Source organism: Salmo salar, chromosome ssa09 (genome assembly GCF_905237065.1).
Source record: "Salmo salar chromosome ssa09, Ssal_v3.1, whole genome shotgun sequence".
Lineage (NCBI taxonomy): Eukaryota > Metazoa > Chordata > Actinopteri > Salmoniformes > Salmonidae > Salmo > Salmo salar.
The window spans coordinates 8,928,709-8,950,413 of NC_059450.1; the positions used below are offsets into that span (position 1 = coordinate 8,928,709).

At 45.2% G+C, this 21,705-nt stretch overlaps 1 protein-coding gene across 5 annotated transcripts; it reads right to left on the bottom strand.

The window, feature by feature from the left end:
* Window positions 1-256: 256 nt before the first annotated feature.
* On the bottom strand, window positions 257-18,844 carry LOC106610679 (nuclear receptor coactivator 7). Of its 5 annotated transcripts, none has more exons than XM_014210145.2 (17): window positions 18,245-18,844; window positions 17,818-18,027; window positions 16,263-16,479; window positions 15,514-15,704; window positions 14,675-14,742; window positions 10,780-10,896; window positions 8,428-8,607; window positions 7,888-8,019; window positions 7,601-7,785; window positions 6,813-7,219; window positions 6,429-6,585; window positions 5,645-5,810; window positions 5,296-5,412; window positions 4,104-4,256; window positions 3,661-3,756; window positions 2,887-2,960; window positions 257-2,752 (listed from the first exon to the last, which is right to left on the bottom strand). In XM_014210145.2, the coding sequence occupies exons 3-17, from the start codon at window positions 16,325-16,327 to the stop codon at window positions 2,617-2,619; spliced, it is 2,244 nt and encodes a 747-aa protein (XP_014065620.1). In that variant the 5' UTR covers window positions 16,328-16,479; window positions 17,818-18,027; window positions 18,245-18,844; the 3' UTR covers window positions 257-2,616. The 5 variants fall into 5 exon arrangements, with proteins under 5 accessions (XP_014065620.1, XP_014065616.1, XP_014065618.1 ...); XM_014210141.2 differs by having other exon boundaries at window positions 14,663-14,742; window positions 18,245-18,843; XM_014210143.2 differs by lacking the exon at window positions 17,818-18,027 and having other exon boundaries at window positions 14,663-14,742; window positions 18,296-18,843.
* Between the last annotated feature and the right edge of the window lie 2,861 nt (window positions 18,845-21,705).

A 21,705-nucleotide genomic window follows, 5' to 3' on the forward strand; every position in this document is an offset into this window, starting at 1 on the left:
GAAATTAAACTAAAAGTAACAAAGTAATCAGATTAAATTTGACTAACGGTTTACAATTAGAAAGTAACCTACCCAGCCCTTCCTGCAAATCTGTATGTGTGACCAATAAACTTTGATTTGGATACTTAACAAATTTAACTGGTTTGGAGGAAACGACAATAGCCTAGGGAAGTTGAAAATAAGCTAAAACTTTAAGGGAATGTAATTGGTGCCTGTGCCAGACCCAAGTAAAATAAAATTAAAAACGGCAATAAGGTTGTGTGAAAATTACCACATTTTATTCCTAATGACTCTACGTCCACCACATCAATGCTAATTACTTTCTGGACGAGACGTCCATGAAGCCTGAGGAAGACGCCACATTTAGATTTTCTGGCGGGGTGGTTCGAGGACCCCTCCACTGCAAGGTACATCAATTTTCTCAAAGAGAGGCTGGAGAAAGCCAAGGAATACCTAGCACAGTAAAGACTGGCAGCGGCAGCAGTCAATTTTGTGTTTGTGTCTGTAAATTAGGGTAATTCCTCTGAAGGATAATGATCAAATGAAACGCTAAACGTCCAACTTCTGTGTAGGGATCCGATTCCTTCGGCGATGTCAACTTTTCAGGTGGTTTCATTAGCATCCAACATGATCAGTATTACAAGAACCTCTTCAAATGACAGTGGCAGCTATACCAGTTGAGCCCTTCTGAAGACATACGCTTTAGACATGTTTTTTTTTATAACTAAACTCAATAGCTAGACGTTCAAGTAGACATACTTCTCATCAGTCAGAAAAGTAGCCAGCTTTTAAACATCGCTTTGGTCTCTGCTACTATTGACTAATTCATATTTCATTGTTGTAATAGTGAGTTCAAATTTGTTTTACTCACTTAAAACGTTTTCACACCAAAACAAGCAGACTGCACCATAATGCATTGTACTAATTATTGTTTTTCTTCATAAGCACTGTTTTGCAATATGTAAAGAGCCATAGATTTCTGTAATACTTTGTCATTGTTGGAGTGGCAGAGCAGGTCAAGTCGTTCCCTGTGGAGTTTTAGCAGTTTGTGACAGCCTTGCCTGAAAGTCCAAAGTTGGCTGGCCAAGGCCTGATGTCATTGCTAAAACTTCTGCAGGCAACACCCCTGCTCTGTTCCCGAGGTCGCCAACAGCTGTCATGGAAACACAAAAAGTTGGAGGCTGGCACATATGAAGCCAAACATTGTTGATGTAGATCTCATGTTATGGAACTACAGGTTAATTAACACCTTGCCCATGAGATCAGAATTGAAAGTGTGACTACACCAAAGATTATCTAACAAAATCAACAGTTTCAGAGCAAGATGAAATGGACTTAGTGATATTCTTTGCGGATTCTACCACGTGTACATTGACACTTGAAACAGGTAATATCTTAACGAAATGTTATTTCTCCATCCTCTAAAAAGGAAAGATTCACCCATTTTGAATGTTATATCGTATGTGCATCTCTGTTCTATCAATTCCAGAGTGTTCGCTGTTCAAGCAGGCTGTATTTTTGCCTGCTTGAACAGCGAATAGCTCAGATAAACATGAAAGTACCCTAGGAATTGATAGAACATCGCTCAGAGATGCACAAATACGATACAACATTCAAAATGGTTGAATCTTTCCTTTTAAGCACTGCAATATAGGCACATGTTAGCATTGCAGAGGTAGTCATCCCCTTGAAATAACCTTTGAAATAGATTGGGTCTTAGCTAAAAGGAGTCTTGATTGTTATTTTCGGTCCGTAAGCTTGCAATGACCACTGGATGAAATCAATGTTTCTCAAAAAGTATCAGATAAAGACATGTTATAATAACATTAGCCCTATTTTTCACATTTTGTTGATTTTGTCTACTTGTTATATTGTAGGAACATAGATCTAACTTCTGATCAGTGACAGCAACTTTCAGGTATTGTTTGATTGAGTGGTTAACATTAAACATTTCTAAAGATATTTAGGTTAGACCATGTCCCCCAAGTCCTTTTTTTGTTCACGTTGACTAAATTTGTACATCAGGTGATATAATTTGGTCTATATGCAAAAAGGGGCATAGTGAGCCCCTAGTTCTTCGAATTTCAGTTCCTCCGTTTTACAAAAGAGACAGCCACCTTCAGGTTAGCGATTCACAGGCAGCAAAAAGATGTGTAAAAAAAAAAAAAGATGGTGCCAGAATAACAGTGCCAATTGTGCTGGGGTGGAAATGCAGGCTTACACATGCAGGTAGGCCTTCAGATGGAGATCCATTGCTAGAAGATGTGATTCCACCACTGAACTACAGTATCCACAATGCAGAGTCAGTTGAAGTGAGGACCATACCAACCTGCGAAAGGAGTGGGGGGCTGCAACAGGGCAAGTCTTCCAATGCAGTGAGGCTACAACCACCAACACCCCTCCTCCACCTAATGGTTTGGTCCACATTCAGAGATGGGGTTCAGAATAATCACAGTTAAGTTCGCAGCCTAAAACCACAGAATTAAGTCAAAATAGTGAGGTACATCCAACTCATTGTTCTAGAAGAGATGGGTTCTAGAGTCTTGTTTAAAGCAGTCATTGGACAGCCAGACATCGTGAGTGGGTGTTGCTAGGAAAGTTGAAGAGGGCAGGGCTTCACCAGAACGTCCACACCTCCAGCTCTATGACGTGGAAGTCGTCTCTTTCTGAGAGGCAGCAGTTGTTGAAGGTGTAACATGGGCTACTCCTGCCCAGGTACAGCGTCTCATCCAGCCACAGGCCAAAGTGACCACTGCGGAAGAGAGAAAGAAACGCATTTCATTGTTTTAGAGTAAAGTAATGTGTTCTCTTAAACATATTGGCACATATGTTTATGTTCAAGAAAACCATAATGTAACACATTTCTATAACTGGGAGTGGCTCTACCTTCCTCCTCCGATAGCAAAAGAGTCCAGGTCTCCCTTTATGAAGAAGGAGTTCTCTCTGGTCCATCTGAAACACTATGGGAGGTGACAAGGACAGAGTCAGTCAGGGACACCAACACAGGAGTACCTTAGGGTCCTATCTGATTAATGCTTTACTTCTCTGACAGCCCTTTCCGCATTGCAGACCAGGTGAATTGCAAATCAATGAACTTGGCCTTTGTAATGCTCTGCATATACAGTACACTATTTATAGCACAGGAGGCTGCTGAGGGGAGGACGGCTCATAATAATGGCTGGAACGGAGCGAATGGAATGGTATCAACATGGAAACCGTGTGTTTGGTACCATTCCCCCTATTCCTCTCCAGCCATTATCACGAGCACGTCCTCCCCAATTAAGGTGCCACCAACCTCATGTGATTGATAGCAATGAGTTCCTAACTTCTTAAATGTTGTTTGTGCTTAAAAAGCCAAAACGTGACCTTTCATAATCCAGTCTTGCATTAAATTGATCATGTGACGTTGGTAAAGACCTTGATGTGAATAGTAATTTGGCTGCCATGGAAACTCCTGCAATATTACATCAGCAAGATTTGCAACAAACAGTATTGTCTTCACTTAGGTTGACAAAACAATCCTGCAGCAATACCTTAAGACACATTTCAGATTAGAAAATGTGGGAGAGAATTGTTTGGCAATGGTTGTGTAAGTGTAGTGTATGCATCATAGTGTGTGTGTGTGTGTGTGTGTGTGTGTGTGTGTGTGTCTTGTCTGACCTTGAATCGAGGATGCAGCATGAAGAGGAATGTCTCTCCTGTGCCATAGAAGGTCTCGCTCGGCCTCAGTGGGTGTGAGAGAAAGCTCCCAAACACCTGGGGCACAGAAACATACCTACCATTAACAAAAACACAACCCTCTGGTAACCAAACAAGACCGAGCTCATACAATGGCGGTCTTCATAGGTGACCACAAGTCCACAATGAACTCTTGTGACTCCTGGCAAATCATATGTTATTCAAACCAAACCCACCATAGTTTCTGGAGCAGTTGTGAGTGTCTGAAGTCAATAGTGCAAATGCCATGAAAAGCAAGTGCTCTATGGTACGCGTTTGTGTTGAATCTCTAAAGCGGATAGATATTAAAAATGTTGAGGGTGGTGGGTGGAACATTGGGGAGTTTGTGACTTAAATTTAAAATCTGAGTACATAAAAAAGGTCACCTGATTGAGCGAGTCCTTGATGACCATGAGTACAGGTGAGTCGCTGCCGTTCAGCTTCCGGTAGAGGGACTTGAGGCTGGAGCCGTGAAGAGATGTGCTATAGGCCAGATGCCACATGTGGCCCACTGTCCTGGGAGGCAACTCGGCTGAGAGCTGGAGAGAGGGAAGGATTGAGAAGGAGAAAGAGTTGTTGGAGAGCGGGGGCACAGGTGGGCTCCCGAGTGGCGCAGCGGTCTAAGGCACTGCATCTCAGTGCTTGAGGCGTCACTACAGACACCCTGGTTTGAATCCAGGCTGTATCACAACCGGCCGTGATTGGGAGTCCCATAGGGCGGCGCACAATTGGCCCAGCGTCGTCCGGGTTTGGCCGGTGTAGGCTGTCATTGTCAATAAGAATTTGTTCTTGACTGACTTGCCTAGTTAAATAAAAATTAAAATGGAAGAATAGACACTTATTACAAGATTAACTAAGCTTTTCCTCTGTTGAGCTAAGGAAAAAGGGAGAAAACGGAAATAATTGATATCCAATTATATTACCCTTTTCTTTAGCTAAGCTTTTCCTCTGTTGAGCTAATCTTCATCTATCCAACAAGTGAATGAGCCTGGACATGAGACATTTGAAGAGCTGACCTGCAGGCGCCATAGCTAATGTATTGGTTCAAAGTGCTCACAGCACAGCACTGCTCTGCTTCAATCTCTCCACAGGAGTTCACTACCAGCATTCTACCTTATACATAACCCCCTTTTTGAGACATGGCCACAGTAGGGGTTGAGTATTTTCAGTACTCTACTCAGCACGAAGGTTCAGTCATGAATGGCTCTGTGTGTATGACTGAAGGCCAACGCTGCTTGAGGGAGACTGAGGCAGAATCAGAAAAGTCAGGTTTTGTCTCAGACTCTGGATTTATCTTTAACCCCAGACCAGACAGGGAATGATGAACTTGTAATGCATTTGTGGAACTAGAGGCAAGAAGAGGAATGTGTGCAATTTCTTCTATATGTGTGGTGCTGACCAGTGACATGTCATGAGAAGCTTTCATTTAATTTCCCCTTGGGGATTAATGAAGTCATAATCTCCTTCTTATCCAATAATGGATGAGAATAATCTTCCATTGTGAATTTGTGCAGGTGTGATTAGATCAGACAGTGTTTTGTGAAGATCCGACATGCATGTCAACAGTTGTCTGCTTACCTCTCTGACAAGCGTTGCGTCCAAGATGCGACTCTGCTCTACGATCTCACACAGTCCCTCTGGATCTTTGTCCATGACCAGAGGTAGTCTCCCGCCACCATCCTCCACTGACACCATCTGCAAGACAAGACACGCAACCTAGTTATAAACCCATTAACCTCGCACTCAAACAACAACTCCGGACCCCACCCCACCTAAAACACTGCTCAAAACTTCCCCAGGGCAAGACGTGCAAAAGATGCATCGTCACCACTGACGCTCTAGTCAAAGTTAATGGAAATAGCCATTTTTGTTGTCAGCCACTACAGACTTTAGGACTTTCCTCAATGACTTTAATATACAGACTTACCTCCCAGTCCTCCCCTGTCCGTCCGTGGTTCTTGGACACTTCTTCCTCCTCTCCGTTGTCGACCAGTACAAACTCGTCTTTGTCGCCCTCCCCCTCCTCCGACCCTCCCTCCAGTATGCATAGGTCAGGCCTCCAGTGGCTCAGATAGGCATAGAGCTCATCTGAGCTACAGACAACAAGATATGAGAGCAGAAAGATTTAGTGTTAAAGACCTTTGACTTACTTCTAGTGAGAATTGTAAAAGTCTCTATATTCCTCAGCAAGGGAGGGCATTGAAATTGCTGAACAAGGCCGGGAGGCCCATAGGGCAGCGCACAATTGGCCCAGCATCGTCCAGGTTAGGGAGGGTTTGGCCGGCAGGGATATCCTTGTCTCATCGCTCACTAGTGACTCCTGTGGTGGGCCGGGCGCAATGCACGCTGACCAGGTCGCCAGGTGTACGGTGTTTCCTCCGACACATTGGTGCGGCTGGCTTCCGGGTTGGATGGGCATTGTGTCAAGAAGCAGTGCGGCTTGGTTGGGTTGTGTTTTGGAGGACGCATGGCTCTCGACCTTCGCCTCTCCCGAGTCCGTACGGGAGTTGCAGCGATGAGACAAGACTGTAACTACCAATTGGATACCACGAAATTGGGGAGAAAAAAGGATTTTTAAAAAAGGGAAAAAAAGACATGTAAACATTATGTTAATGTCAGACATTGTCAGTGTGAGGTGCTAATGTTCACAGAATGTAAGTGGAGTGTTAATGCTAAACTAAAACAGTCTTTCTGTGGCTCCAGACTGTTACCTCTCCTGGGAAAAGGCGAACCAGGCATCCCTCCAGGGTAAGGTTTTGGTTGTCCCCAGCTGCAAGCCTGCAGCCACACCCTTCTTCCCAGCGGACCCCTGGAGCCGCAGCCTGACAAACATGAGACATCCAAAAGTCCCTGAAGGTCTAGAGAGGCCTGGAGTAGGAGAGAAGTAGGGGGGAGGAAGAAAGAGGGAGGGGGGAAAGAGTGCGAGAAAGAGAAAAGGGGGGAGGATGGAGAAAGTGAGGGGGTAGCAAAACAGACTGAGTGGGAACCATTTGTTATACCATCTTCCTACAAACTTCTCAAGCAGACTTCAACCACACAGTGCTGCTTGGGATAAAACAATGACATAAAACTATTGACTTGATTCCTTTCCTTACCTAACGTCCGATTCCTCACAGACTGCTCCTTCTCCATCCCCTCTCTGTCCACCTGCTCCATTCTCACTAGATTTCCCGTCCCTGCAGCCTCTTGTCCTCCACAACAGAAGGTGGCAGCACTGCTCAGCACAGCCCCGGATGACTGCACAACCAGCTCTTCCAGTGGGCTACCCTTCCCCTCCAGCTGCTTCTCTGCATGAGTCATGTCACTGCTACTCTCCTCCTCAGCAAACCCTTGGACCAGGCTGAGAGCCAGGGCAGACCTCAGCTCCGACGTAGCAGAAGAGACCAGCACTGGGACAGTCTCCCCCTTGTGCTGTGGGCTACTGCTGCTTCGCCTCCCACCCTGCTGGGGCGTCTTGCCAGTTTTGGAGCCAGTTTTCTGGGTCTTTTTAGTTCCTTTCCACCTAGTAACAGAAAAACAACCACCTATGTATGTTGCATGTTCTACAATGTGACCCAGCAAGCACTCCTTGATACCATAGAAATCCATGGACCAATTTCATTGGCTATACTCCATTTGCACTGCTAGATATCACAGAGAACATAGAGTTTAAGGTCACTGTTGCTACCTGTGGATTTGTCAGAGACTCACCCACACTGATCCAGTCATAGTGCGTATTTGCGATCTACCGATTTGACAGGTCTGCCCAGAATATAGGATTATTTTAGTGACCTCCTAGGTTAAAACGCCTTTCCAGGCAATGTGAAGACACAGTATGTTGATCTGTGAAGAGCTGCACCAAATATGTGTGTCTCAATCGTGCACATAGTCATTTAATGCTGACCTGTGTGTGGAGGTGTTGAAGTGCACGTGGGAAATGTCCGAGTAGAACGAGACAGAGTCCAGGCTGTCCACTGAGCAGGACAGCAGGTACTCCTCACAGCCGTGCTCCACCACCAACGGGTGGGTCTTACATGGGTCAAAGAAGATCTTATTGGACGTCACTAGCAAGATACCAGAAACCACACCCTGGTGAGAGAGAGAGGTGAGAAAGGTAAGCGAGGGGTGAGCAAGAATTGTGAGAGCGAGGTGCGTGAAAGTTGAGTGAGAATGGTGCTAGTCTCCACTCACCTTGCGGTCAGTGATGTAGCGGCAAAACAATTTGAGATATGGCATGGCGGCTTGCCCTTCCCTTTGGGAGCACTCGGGAGGGAGGGCCAGTAGGCAGAGCCGTCCGTCAGGCATTGGCACCGCCTCCACATCCTGGGAGAATCAAAACAAGCACGGAGCAAAAACACAACCGTAGCTCAGTAATATGCACTTCTCCACTTGACTTAATGTCTAAAGCAAGCATTTGCCACTCGTTAGACAGTGCTTTATATACACAGAGATGACTAAGCTGGTTTTAAAAGAACAGTTCTCACAGAAATCAATCATTGCCATTAGCCAAGTTTTTCCAGTCCTGCATTGGCTCTTATTCTATTGAACAATTTCAGCTTAATTTAAAAACCATGTGACAAGAACATTCAATTCTACCATCGGAAAAGCAAGAACACACTCCATTAAAAGGCCTGATAGGAGCCAGATAATCATGGTTAAATCATTTAAAAACATTGTCAAATGTACTTCCTCTTCTGTATGATTTGGGGAATTCATTCACATTATCCTTACCAGTAGTTTGTCATACTCTGCATCTGGTGACGGGGAGTGAGAGCTGGCAGATGGGGCCGGAAAAAGCCCAAGCCCTGGGTTAGTGTCCAACTCTGGCTCCAGCCTGAGGTTGGGGTCAAGGTGCATCACTGTGGGAGATGAGCCTTGGCCAGAGCCTTTACTCTTGGGAACGCGGAGGTTCTTGAAAATGAAAGCACAGAGTAACATCACAACACACATTCGTGCACTGCTGTAAATACAACTCTGCCCAGCCTAAGACCTCCCACTTCCTCTTTCCATTGTACTGTGAACTTTAAATCTGCTTTACTGTGGTCTTATCTGTAGCCTACTGGAGTGGAGGGGTGGATGCTTGATTTGGTAACCATGCAAATACAGGTAACTGCTAAAATTAAGGAAACAAGTAAATGAGGGATACAAAGTATATAGAAAGCAGGTGCGGTCCCAGAGTTAAGTAATTAACATCACCATGCTTAGGGTCATGTATAAAAATGCAGAGTTGCCCATTATTTTGGCTAACATGGCTAGAGGAGATCTGTGACTTTGAAAGAGTGGTCTCAAAGGAGCATAGGGGGAGAGTGTCAGTCACCAGACAACTCAATTGAACACTTATGGAAGATTTGAGCGGCGCCTGAGACAGCATTTTCCACCACCATTAACTAAACACCAAATTATGGAATTTCTTGTGGAAAAATTGTGTTATATCCCTCCAATAGTTACAGACAATTGTAGAATCTATTCCAAGGTGCATTGAAGCTGTTCTCGCAGTTCATGGTTGCCCAACGCCCTATTAAGACATTTTATGTTGGTGTTTATTTTATTTTGCCAGTTACCTGTAGGTTCTCTGAAGACTATGTGGTGAAGGCTACGTAGTCTTTCCCTCACTTTGCATGTCAAATCATAGTGGAAGGTACAAGTAAAACATACTATATATACACACACACACAAAAGTATGTGGACACCCCTTCAAATTAGTGGATTCGGCTATTTCAGCCAGCATTTGCTGACAGGTGTAGAAAATTGAGCACAGTCATGAAATCGCCATAGACAAACCTTGACAGTAGAATGGCCTTACTGAAGAGCTCAGTGACTCAACGTGGCACCGTCATAGGATGCCACCTTTCCCACAAGTCAACTGTAAGTGCTGTTATTGTGAAGTGGCAATGTCTAGGAGCAACAAAGGCTCAGCCGCGAAGTGGTAGGCCATACAAAAATCATAGAACGGGACCGCTGAAGCGCGTAAAATCAGTTGCAACCTGCACTATGTTCCAAACTGTCTCTGGAAGCAACGTCAGCACAAGAACTGTTCGTCCAGAGTTTCCTGAAATGGCGGAGCTGCACACAAGCCTAAGATCAATATGCGCAATGCCAAGCGTCAGCTGGAGTGGTGTAAAGCTCGCCGCCATTGGACCCTGGAGCAGTGGAAACGCATTCTCTGGAGTGATGAATCATGCTTCGCCATCTGGCAGTCCGACAGACAAATCTGGGTTTGCCGGATCACAGGAGAATGCTACCTACCCAAATACATAGTGACAACTCTAAAGTTTGGTGGAGAAGGAATAATGGTCTGGGGCTGTTTTTCATGGTTCGGCCTAGGCCCCTTAGTTCCAGTGAAGGGAAATCTTAATGCTAGAGCATACAATGACATTCTAGAATATTCTGTGTTTCTAACTTTGTGGCAACAGTTTTGGGAAGGCCCTTTCCTATTTCAGCATGACAATGCCCCCATGCACAAAGCAAGGTCCATGACACAGAGCCCTAACCTCAATCCCAACGAACACCTTAGTGATAAATTGGAATGCTGACTGCGAGCCAGGCCTAAATCGCCCATCAGTGCCCAACCTCACTAATGCTCGTGGTTGAATGGAAGCAAGTCCCAGCAGCAATGTTCCAACATCTAGTGGAAAGCCTTCCCAGGAGAGTGGAGACTGTTATAGCAGCAAAGGGGGGACCAACTCCATATTAATGCCCATGATTTTGGAATGAGATGGTCGACGAGCAAGTGTTCACATACTTTTGGTCATGTAGTGTATTATGTCACTACCCTGAAACTTCATACTGGGAAAAACATATGCAGATATAAAAGATAATGATGTACATCTTGTCAGTGTCTGCTCAAATGATATGAGGTTGATCGTGCCCATAGGCCTGTAATTAATGTTTTTTTCCCCGCTGTGACATTTCAAGGTGTCACATGTTGAGTGAGGAGAAGTTACAGAAGATGTCACACACATATATATATACACATATATATATATATATATATAAAAGTGTAAATGTTGGCTCTGGAAGATACTGCATGTATGTGTACAGGATGCAGCATCTGATAAGGGTGGGAACCATGGTGACTCTTACCTGTCGGGAGATGAGGGAGGAAGAGATGGAGGTGGAGAGCTGCCTGTTCAGCTTAGTCTGATCTGCCAGGCTACTGCACTTGGAGGTGACACTGAACACCGTGTCTTCATGGTGAGCCTGTGTGTACGCAGTGCAGAAATCCATTTTAGGTAGTACTCCAATATTTTCAGAAATCAGACCAAAGAATGCCAAGCCGTTCCCTTCATTTGAGGCTCCACAGTCCTCTGACAAGCCCAACATCATGTGAACCCTCCATCCGCACCCACACAACACAGGATTTAGCTATTGATAGATGGGTCCATTGACCTAAATTACGTTCCCGACGTTTGAGACTCCATGTCTGCGGGCATTATTTACACTCCGCTACTGTATGTGTGTGGGTTGAGAGAGTGTGTTGGAACATGCCTAATTGCTTGTATGCTTTTGTGTGTGTAAAACATTTTTAAACAAGACAGTGATACAGGCTACCATCAGATCATCCTCTCCACCCTCTCCGAGTTGGGCATCTCCATCTCCTACCTGACAGGTCGCTCCTACCAGGTGGCGTGGCGAGAATCTGTCTCCGCACCACGTGCTCTCACCACTGGTGTCCCCCAGGGCTCATTTCTAGGCCCTCTCCTATTCTCACTATACACCAAGTCACTTGGCTCTGTCATATCCTCACATGGTCTCTCCTATCATGGTCTCTCCTACGCAGACGACACACAATTAATCTTCTCCTTTCCCCCTTCTGATAACCAGGTGGCGAATCGCATCTCTGCATGTCTGGCAGACATATCAGTGTCGATGACGGAGCACCACCTCAAGCTGAACCTCGGCAAGACGGAGCTGCTCTTCCTCCCAGGGAAGGACTGCCCGTTCCATGATCTTGCCATCATGGTTGACAACTCCATTGTGCCCTCCTCCCAGAGTACTAAGAGCCTTGGCGTGACCCTGGACAACACCCTGTCGTTCTCCGCTAACATCAAGGCGGTGACCCGATCCTGAAGGTTCATGCTCTACAACATTCGCAAAGTACGACCCTGCCTTACACAGGAAGCGGCGCAGGTCCTAATCCAGGCACTTGTCATCTCCCGTCTGGATTACTGCAACTCGCTGCTGGCGGGGCTCACTGCCTGTGCCATTAAACCCTTAAAACTCATCCAGAACGCCGCAGCCCGTCTGGTGTTCAACCTTCCCAAGTTCTCTCACGTCACCCCGCTCCTCCGCATACTCCACTGGCTTCCAGTTGAAGCTCGCATCTGCTACAAGACCATGGTGCTTGCCTACGAACAGCACCTCCGTACCTTCAGGCTCTGATCAGTCCCTACACCCAAAGAAGGGCACTGCGTTCATCCACCTCTGGCCTGCTCGCCTCCCTACCGCTGCGGAAGCACAGTTCCCGCTCAGCCCAGTCAAAACTGTTCGCTGCTCTGGCACCCCAATGGTGGAACAAGCTCCCTCACGACGCCAGGACAGCGGAGTCAATCACCACCTTCCGGAGACACCTGAAACCCCACCTCTTTAAGGAATACCTGGGATAGGATAAAGTAATCCTTCTAACCCCCCCCAAAAAAAATATATAGATGTACTATTGTAAAGTGGTTGTTCCACTGGATATCATAAGGTGAATGCACCAATTTGTAAGTCGCTCTGGATAAGAGCGTCTGCTAAATGACGTAAATGTACATGTAAATGTACCAGTTCGACATTATTTGAATACTGGTTTAGTGAATCAACTTCATACATGACAGACATTGAACTTATTGTTATTTTCATAACACAGAGGTTTATAGACCAAGTACTAAACTGCAAAGAATACAAAGAGTATAGAATAGACATACATTCTGACTACTCCATATGTTGCATAAATCAATATACAAACACGTCACCCCTATCCCCCTATACCAGACTCAAAGCAATATTGGTCCTTGAAAGCTTCTTGATATGCTGTAGATCTTCTCAATGTATATTTTCTAGACAGAAACGCATTGCAAAGGGATTTTCTAGACCGAAAAAAAACAAAGTTATTGAATACATGTTTTTGCCTTGATTAAGTTATATTTAGGCTACAGTAGGATTTACAGTAGTTCCACATACAGTTGAAGTCGGAAGTTGACATACTGTACACCTTAGCCAAACACATTTGAACTCAGTTCACAATTCCTGACATTTAATCCTAGTAAAAATTCCCTGTTTTAGGTCAGTTAGGATCACCACTTTATTTTAAGAATGTGAAATGTCAGAATAATAGGAAACAATTATTTATTTCAGCTTTAATTTCTTTCATCACATTCCCAGTGGGTCAGAAGTTTACATACACTCAATTAGTATTTGGTAGTATTGTCTTTAAAATTGTTTAACTTAGGTCAAACATTTCGGGTAGTCTTCCACAAGCTTCCCACAATAAGTTGGGTGAATTTTGGCCCATTCCTCCTGACAGAGCTGGTGTAACTGAGTCAGGTTTGTAGGCCTCCTTGTTTGTACACGCTTTTTCAGTTCTGCCCACACATTTTCTATAGGATTGAGGTCAGGGCTTTGTGATGGCCACTCCAATACCTTGACTTTGTTGTCCTTAAGCCATTTTGCCACAACTTTGGAAGTATGCTTGGGGTCATTGTCCAGTTGGAAGACCCATTTGCGACCAAGCTTTAACTTCCTGACTGATGTCTTGAGATGTTGCTTCAATATATCCACATAATTTTCCTGCCTCATGATGCCACCTATTTTGTGAAGTGCACCAGTCCCTCATGCAGCAAAGCACCCCCACAACATGATGCTGCCACCCTCGTGCTTTACAGTTAGGATGGTGTTCTTCGGCTTGCAAGCCTCCCCCCTTTTCCTCCAAACATAACGATGGACAAACCGTTCTATTTTTGTTTCATCAGACCAGAGGACATTTCTCCATGTGCAGTTGCAAACCGTAGTCTGGCTTTTTTATGGCAGTTTTGGAGCAGTGGCTTTATCCTTGCTGAGCGGCCTTTCAGGTTTTGTCGATATAGGACTCGTTTTACTGTGGATATAGATACTTTTGTACCCGTTTCCTCCAGCATCTTCACAAGGTCCTTTGCTGTTGTTCTGGGATTGATTTGCACGTTTCGCACCAAAGTACGTTCATCTCTAGGAGACAGAACGCGTCTCCTTCCTGAGCGGTATGACGGCTGCGTGGTCCCATGGTGTTTATACTTGCGTACTATTGTTTGTATAGATGAACATGGTACCTTCAGGCGTTTGGAAATTGCTCCCAAGGATGAACCAGACTTGTGGAGGTCTGCAATTATTTTTCTGAGGGCTTGGCTGATTTCTTTTGATTTTCCCATGTCAAGCAAAGAGGCACTGAGTTTGAAGGTAGGCCTTGAAATACATCCACAGGTACACAATTGACTCAAATTATATCAATTAGCCTATCAGAAGCTTCTAAAGCCATGACATGATTTCATTTTCTGGAATTTTCCAAGCTGTTTATAGGCACAGTCAACTTAGTCTATGTAAACTTCTGACCCACTGGAATTGTGATACAGTGAATTATAAGTGAAATAATCCGTCTGTAAACAATTGTTGGAAAAATTACTTTTGTCATGCACAAAGTAGATGTCCTAACCGACTTGCCAAAACTATAGTTTGTTAACAAGAAATTTGTGGAGTGGTTGAAAAACACATTTGAATGACTCCAACCTAAGTGTATGTAAACTTCCTACTTCAACTGTATCAATTTCCCCTTTACGAAATTTGATAACGTTTGAAAGCTGTAGTAATAGAAGCTTATTCATCTGCACGTGATATATTTACGAACATTTATTTCCAACACATACCTTGCAATACACTGTCCTTCCATTATAACTGTTGTAGAGCCTCAGAATATACCCGTGGATACCCAATGAAATAAGGAAGATCTGTGACTGACCGTAGTGTCTACCTTGTCATCTGACAGGTGATCTCTGCCCATGGACTTGGCCATGGTTCCCTCCGTTCCCCATCTAGGCTCTATGAAGGCAAGATGTAAAAACATAATGTTGAGAAGCGATAGCTCTTTCCACCAGTACTCTTTCTGCTGCTGACTTACAACTTGTTTGTGGTACTGTATATAGTTAAATTCATGCAAAACAATCCCCCACTCTCTCTGGCCCTGTGTGTGGGCTCCTTTGTGTATCTCTTCTGAGGTACATGCAAGAAATTATATACATTTCAGAGGTTTATTAAAGTACTGAGGTTTCTCTTTGAGTGCCTCAGGTGTGCAACAAGACAGCACTGTTGGCCTTGACACACCGACATAGAAATGTCAGCTCTCTGGCTCAATGTCATGTGTCAGCAAACTAGATCAAATTGAAAGCCTGCGGGAGGAGTGATCATGTTGATCCAATAAGTCCTTCTATAAAAAAAAGTCAACATTAACAGGGGCAGATCTGTGGTTCTGGGTACAGTGCTTTCAGAAAGTATTCATACCCCTTGACTTACTCCACATTTTGTTGTGTTAGAGTCAACAGGTAATTTATCTGGCAGGTAGTTCAAGCCTTCCTTGCTGCAGTGTTGCAATTCCTCAAAAGTTAAATAACGCTACATCTAGAGAGGAGTTCTCCTTAACAACCTTCGTTTGTGTGTGTTCTGTCAGGCTCTAGAATGGTTTGCTACGAAAATACACAACACATTTATAAATACCATACGAATAATTGGCTATGGATCTACTGCAGCTACCAAGCCCCTACTAAAGCAAACAAACCAGAGATATCGCTATAACCTTGTTGAGAGATACCTCACCTTGGAGGTAATACTGTCGCAGTCGGGGGTTCCGGATGTGGGGGACGTGGTCAAGGGGACGCCCCACGGCACAGTGGCCCTTACCGCTGGCCCTGGTCTCCTTGGTTGGGCCGATCTGAGGCCCTGTCTCCAAGGGTCCGGAAATGAACCTGGGTGACTGGGTGTCCCCAGCAGGGAGCTTGGACCCCAGTCTGGAGGGGAGAAAGAACAGAGGGATACTGGTGGTAGGGAAAACTACTTGGATGTTTATAGTTCACCATTTATTATGGTCATTAAAGCCTTCTGACCCCATCTACAGTATATGAGCATGTAAGGCTAAAATTGTTGATAACCCATCCAAGGCAATCAGCTATGATGCTTTATAATTGTCTTGACATAAAAAAAGAGTGCTCTATTTTTGCAATCACATTTGTGATTCATAGGATAGTGGGAGTTAGGGATATGGGCTGTTACTGTTTCTGGCAAGCACCTGCACTCCTCTTGCCCACGTAATGCCCATGACTGTTTGTGTTCCTTTATGCAAACGAGAAGTACATTCAAAAGAGTGACTATATCAAAGAAGGTGTTGAAGTTCTACTTTGAGCTACTGTGCTCCATTCATCGCAGCATGTAGGGAGAGCAACACAACATGTAGGGAGAGCAAGCCAAAAAAGGATAGGACGCATTCTGGGATTAACTAAACGCGTCACAATTCTAAGCAGTGCTTTTCCTCGTTTTTTTGCCAATAATCAGTTAATCGCAGGCCTGACCTGGTCTTGACGTTGCCAAAGTAGCTGGGCCTGTTTTTGTCCCTCTGTTGTATTTTGTGTTCCATGGCTCCAAGGGTTTGCAAGAAGGCCTTCTCAGGGGCTTAGCTGAGAATTCTGGGATATTGACAACAGCGATGGTCTGGTGAGTTGAGGGGCTCAGCTGGCATCCGTCCTCCTATGTTGGGTCCCCATGCTTATTAGGCCCCCGTAATCATACCTACAGGAGAGTGTAAATTAGTGCACACATAGAAGAATGAGAGAGTGAGACAGTGCATATACCCCAAGTAATGGAGTCAGGTCTTTCAGGAGAATCAATGATGCAATCTGAGCATTTTAGCATGCATATAACCTTGCGCTGGAAAAACTGTCACAAAAGGTCGAATTAGCAATAAAAAATAAAACATTTTGTATTGAGAAAATGCTCTCAAAGACTATCTAGACAAGACAAATGCCAGGGGAGAGAAGCCAGGAAGTAAATGCATGTACACCATATCTACAAAAGTATGGACACCCCTTCAAAAGAGTGGATTCGGCTATTTCAGCCACACCCATTGCTGACAGGTGTATAAAAATCAAGCACACAGCCATGCAATCTCCAGAGACAAACATTGGCAGTAGAATGGCCTTACTGAAGAGCTCGGTGACTTTCAACATGGCTACAGAGTTCCAAACTGCCTCTGGAAGCAATGTCAGCACAAAAAGTTCCTTAGTTCCAGTGAAGGGAAATATTTTTGCTAGAGCATACAATGACATTCTAGACGATTCTGTGCTTCCAACTTTGTTGTAACAGTTTGGGGAAGACCCTTTCCTGTTTCAGCATGACAATGCGCCCGTCCACAAAGCGAGGTCCATGGTTTGTCGAGATCGGTGTGGAAGAACTTGACTGGCCTGCACAGAGCCCTAACCTCAACCCCATCGAACAGCTTTGGGATGAATTGTAACGCTGACTGCGAGCCAGGCCTAATCGTCCAACATCAGTGCCCAACCTCACTAATGCTCTTGTGGCTGAATGGAAGTAGCAATGTTCCAAAATCTAGTGGAAAGCCTTCCCAGAAGTATGGAGGCTGTTATAGCAGAAAGGGGGGGGACCAACTCGATATTAATGCCCGTGATTGTGTAATGAGATGTTCGATGAGCAGGTGTCCACATACTTTTGGTCATGTAGTGTATATTGAATGGCATTTTGGTGCATTCATTCTTACATTAAATTGACTTTGCAAATACAAATTCCTTAGGGCCTGATCGACTTCTGATGCAATGAATTTAACTCCTGTGATTTATGTCATCTATTTTCGTTTTTATTTCTAGCACATTCAGTCAGAAGAGATCGGTTTCTCCACTTAGCTCAAGTTCATAATGAATAGGGGTTCTACGTGCAATACTGTATGAAGCATGCCGACAAATCATTATGCCATGGAGAAGATTGCAATTACTGTAGTCTTCCTACACATGAATGATCCCACTTCCATATCGAAAATCCGGGGGATGCGGCAATAAAACGTAGTAGTGGGGTACCCAGAATTCAGCAACATATTACAAGCATTTGGGGACTGACCTGTCACAAAGACTGCCCGGAATGTTGATGGAGAGCGGGTGATTTCGACAGACTTCATATTGCGGTGTTACTGTAGACTGTGATAGCACTGCAGAATATAGCTCAGTACTGCAGCGCCAACAGCAACATGTTGAGCATGTATGCTCCGCCTATTTCCCTCATCCTCCATCCTTTTTAAAGGGCCCGTGGTTGAGCAGAATCATTGCATGGCTGGAATAACGGTTAACTCACTGTAATAATCAATCCAACCCCCATGTTTTTAAATTCCCCATTCAAACGCCTTAAAATAGCATAGATTACAATGGTAACTTTTCAAAATGACTTTTGTTAGTTGCACTAATTAATTGCAGATAGAAAAAGCCTATACATAACTTTCGCAGAAAATAACATGGCATTTCTTAGAATAGAAAACTGGAGTGGCTTATACCTTTGGGAAATATATATAGCTTATAAATAAATTCCGCAAAAGGCCTCGCACCTGCCTTCTGCCACTCGAAGCGCTTTCATTGCGTCGCTTCGCTTGTTGATGCTCAAATTCTGGAGAAAACGACGGTTCAGACGAGAGTGAGTACAGCTAAGACCAAACGTAACTTTTTCGTAGCGGGTTAAAGGCGCTCCATGGTAAATCTGCCATCAGCATTGCCGTGCAGCTGATTCGGCCTCTGCAGAAGTCAGGGCATTCATACTTCTTCCGCTTCGCCGAGCAGAGTTGTTGTAAAATAAATTGTCAAGGAAGTGAGTTTGTTTTTACAGGACCTCCCATATAGCTCTGTGAAGCCGAAGTATGAACACTCCCTGACTTCTGCAAAGGCAATATCATGTAAATGGTGCAAGGCCAATGCAGACCTCAGATTGAACATGCAGTGCATTTAAGAGACAATTTATGCTTGATCCGAAATGTGGTCGGCGGTGCCATATGGATGTTGTGACTCAGTAGCGGTTCCTCCAGAGGCATGTACAGTAGAGGCGAAAATGAGCTCAGTACCGCATCGCCATGAGCCTCTCAAATGTTGTAACAATGTGGACGGCTCCATATAGCTACGCATTGACATGATTGATGACGGTAGGTGAAGGCGGGAGGTCCTGTATAAACAAACGTACTTCCTTGACAACTCTGCGCGAGAAGTATGAATGCCCTGACTCCTGCTGAGGCTGTATGGCCGTAAATGCTGCACGGCCAATGCAGACATCTGATTGCCCTTGGAGCGCCTTTAAGGGTGAATTTAGGCAGCAGGTTAGGAAAAGGGTTAGCTAAAATACTCGAACCTGCTAGGAAAAGCAACGCCATTTGTGTTAGGATAACCGACATTAGCTACAATACATGGTATAATTTCGATGTCTACACTGAGGGTCTATAAAGCCAGGAAGACCGGTTGAAGGGCTAGTTAACGTCAACTGGCAAGCGTCGTCTGCTAACAGTAGATCGCAACTAACGTTAAACACAACAAACTAGCTAGCGGTGCTTTAGCTTTCCCAAACTGTAGGCGGCATTCTGCATTCTCCATACAGTTCACAGCCATAGCTTCGCCCACGACTGCCTCATGTGAACTCGAATCCCCTACGCTGTGGTTAACGTTTGAAACGTCAGTAATCGCTTTCGAAACATATGGCCACGCAGCCATCATAATGCTCAGGAAGGAGACTGTCTCCTAGAGATGAGCGTACTTTGGTGTGAAAAGTGCAAATCAATCCCAGAACAACAGCAAATGACATTGTGAAGATGCTGGAGGAAACAGGTACAAAAGTATCTATATCCACAGTAAAACGAGTTGTATGTCGACATAACCTGAAAGGCCACTCAGCAAGGAAGAAGTCACTGCTTCAAAACGGCCATAAAAAAAGCCAGACTACGGTTTGCAACTGCACATGGGGACAAAGACCGTACTTTTTGGAGAAATGTCCTCTGGTCTGATGAAACAAGAATATAACTGTTTGGCCATAATGACCATAGTTATGTTTGGAGGAAAAAGGGGAGGCTTGCAAGCCAAAGAACACCATCCCAACTGTGAAGCACGGGGGTGGCAGCATCATGTTGTGGGGGTTCTTTGCTGCAGGAGGGCCTGGTGCACTTCACATAATAGATGGCATCATGCGGCAGGAAAATTATGTGGATATATTGAAGCAACATCTCAAGACATCAGTCAGGAAGTTAAAACTTGGTCGGAAATGGTTCTTCCAAATGGACAATGACATACTTCCAAAGTTGTGGCAAAATGGATTAAGGTTAACAAAGTCAAGGTATTGGAGTGGCCATCACAAAGCCCTGACCTGAATCCTATAGAAAATTTGTGGGCAGAACTGAAAAAGCGTGTGTGAGCAACGAGGCCTACAAACCTGACTCAGTTACACCAGCTCTGTCAGGAGGAATGGGCCAAAATTCACCCAACTTATTGTGGGACGCTTGTGGAAGGCTACCCGAAACGTTTGACCCAAGTTCAAAAATTCAAAGGCAATGCTACCAAATACTAATTTAGTGTACGTAAACTTCTGACCCACTGGGAATGTGATGACATTTCACATTCTTAAAATATGTGATCCTAACTGACCTAAGACAGGGACTTTTTACTAGGACTAAATGTCAGGAATTGTGAAAAACTGAGTTTAAATGTATTTGGCTAAGGTGTATGTAAACTTCCGACTTCAACTGTACATCTGCAAAGACATGGCCCCAATTTACACGGTCGAGAAATGACCCAAGGCACCAAATGCAAATTGATATGTTGCACGTATTAATGCCAAAATGTAAGGCGGCGTGCTGGTGGCAGGGAAGTCAGGCGCAGGAGAACGAACTTGGTATAACATGGAGCAGTTTTATAAGTCGTAAAAAAACTCTGAAAACCAAAATATAAAAAATAATACAAGTGCGTACAAAACCCGTCGCACACCAGAACATAACTTGCACAATGTTTACAAACAAACAATCACCGACAAGGACAATGAGGGGGAACAGAGGGTTAAATACACAACATGTAATGAATGGGATTGGAACCAGGTGTGATACAAGACAAGACAAAACCAAAGGAAAATGAAAAGAGGATCAGCGATGGCTAGAAGGTTGGTGACTTCGACCACCGAATGCCGCCCGAACAAGGAGAGGGACCAACTTCGGTGGAAGTCGTGACAGTACCCCCCCCGACGCGCGGCTCCAGCAGTGCGTCGACACCGGCCTCGGGGACGAACCGGAGGGCGATCCGGACGAAGACGGTGGAACTCCTGCAGCATAGATGGGTCCAACACGTCCTCGACCAGAACCCAGCACCTCTCCTCCGGACCGTACCCCTCCCACTCCACGAGATACTGAAGGCCCCTCGCCCGGCACCTCGAATGCAGTATGGATCAAACGGAGTACGCCGGGGCCCCCCCGATGTCCAGAGGGGGCGGAGGAACCTCCCGCACCTCAGACTCCTGGAGTGGGCCAGCCACCACTGGCCTGAGGAGAGAGACATGGAACGAGGGGTTAATACGGTAATTGGGTGGAAGCTGTAACCTATAACAAACCTTGTTCACTCTCCTCAGGATTTTAAATGGCCCCACAAACCTCGGACCCAGCTTCCGGCAGGGCAGGCGGAGGGGCAGGTTTCGGGTCGAGAGCCATACCCGGGCCCCCGGTGCTAACACCGGGGTCTCACTGCGGTGGCGATCTGCATTAACCTTCTGGCGCGTCACAGCCTGCTGAAGGTGGACACGGATGGCCTCCCATGTCTCCGCTGCGCGCCTGAACCAGTCGGCTGGTACCCCAGTACGCACTGGAAGGGAGAGATGTTAGTGGAGGAATGGCGGAGCGAGTTCTGTGCCATCTCGGCCCAGGGCACGAACTCCGCCCACTCCCCCGGCCAGTCCTGGCAATAGGACCGCAGAAACCTGCCCACATCCTGGTTCACTCTCTCC

Coding starts and splice junctions, on each gene's coding strand:
- LOC106610679 (XM_014210143.2), bottom strand. CDS start 16,327: ATGGAACACAAAATACAACAGAGGGACAAAAACAGGCCCAGCTACTTT. Junction 10,897..14,662: donor ATGACAAGGTAGACACTACG/GTCAGTCACAGA, acceptor GCGTACACACAG/GCTCACCATGAAGACACGGT. Junction 4,257..5,295: donor ACGCAACGCTTGTCAGAGAG/GTAAGCAGACAA, acceptor CCCTCTCTCCAG/CTCTCAGCCGAGTTGCCTCC.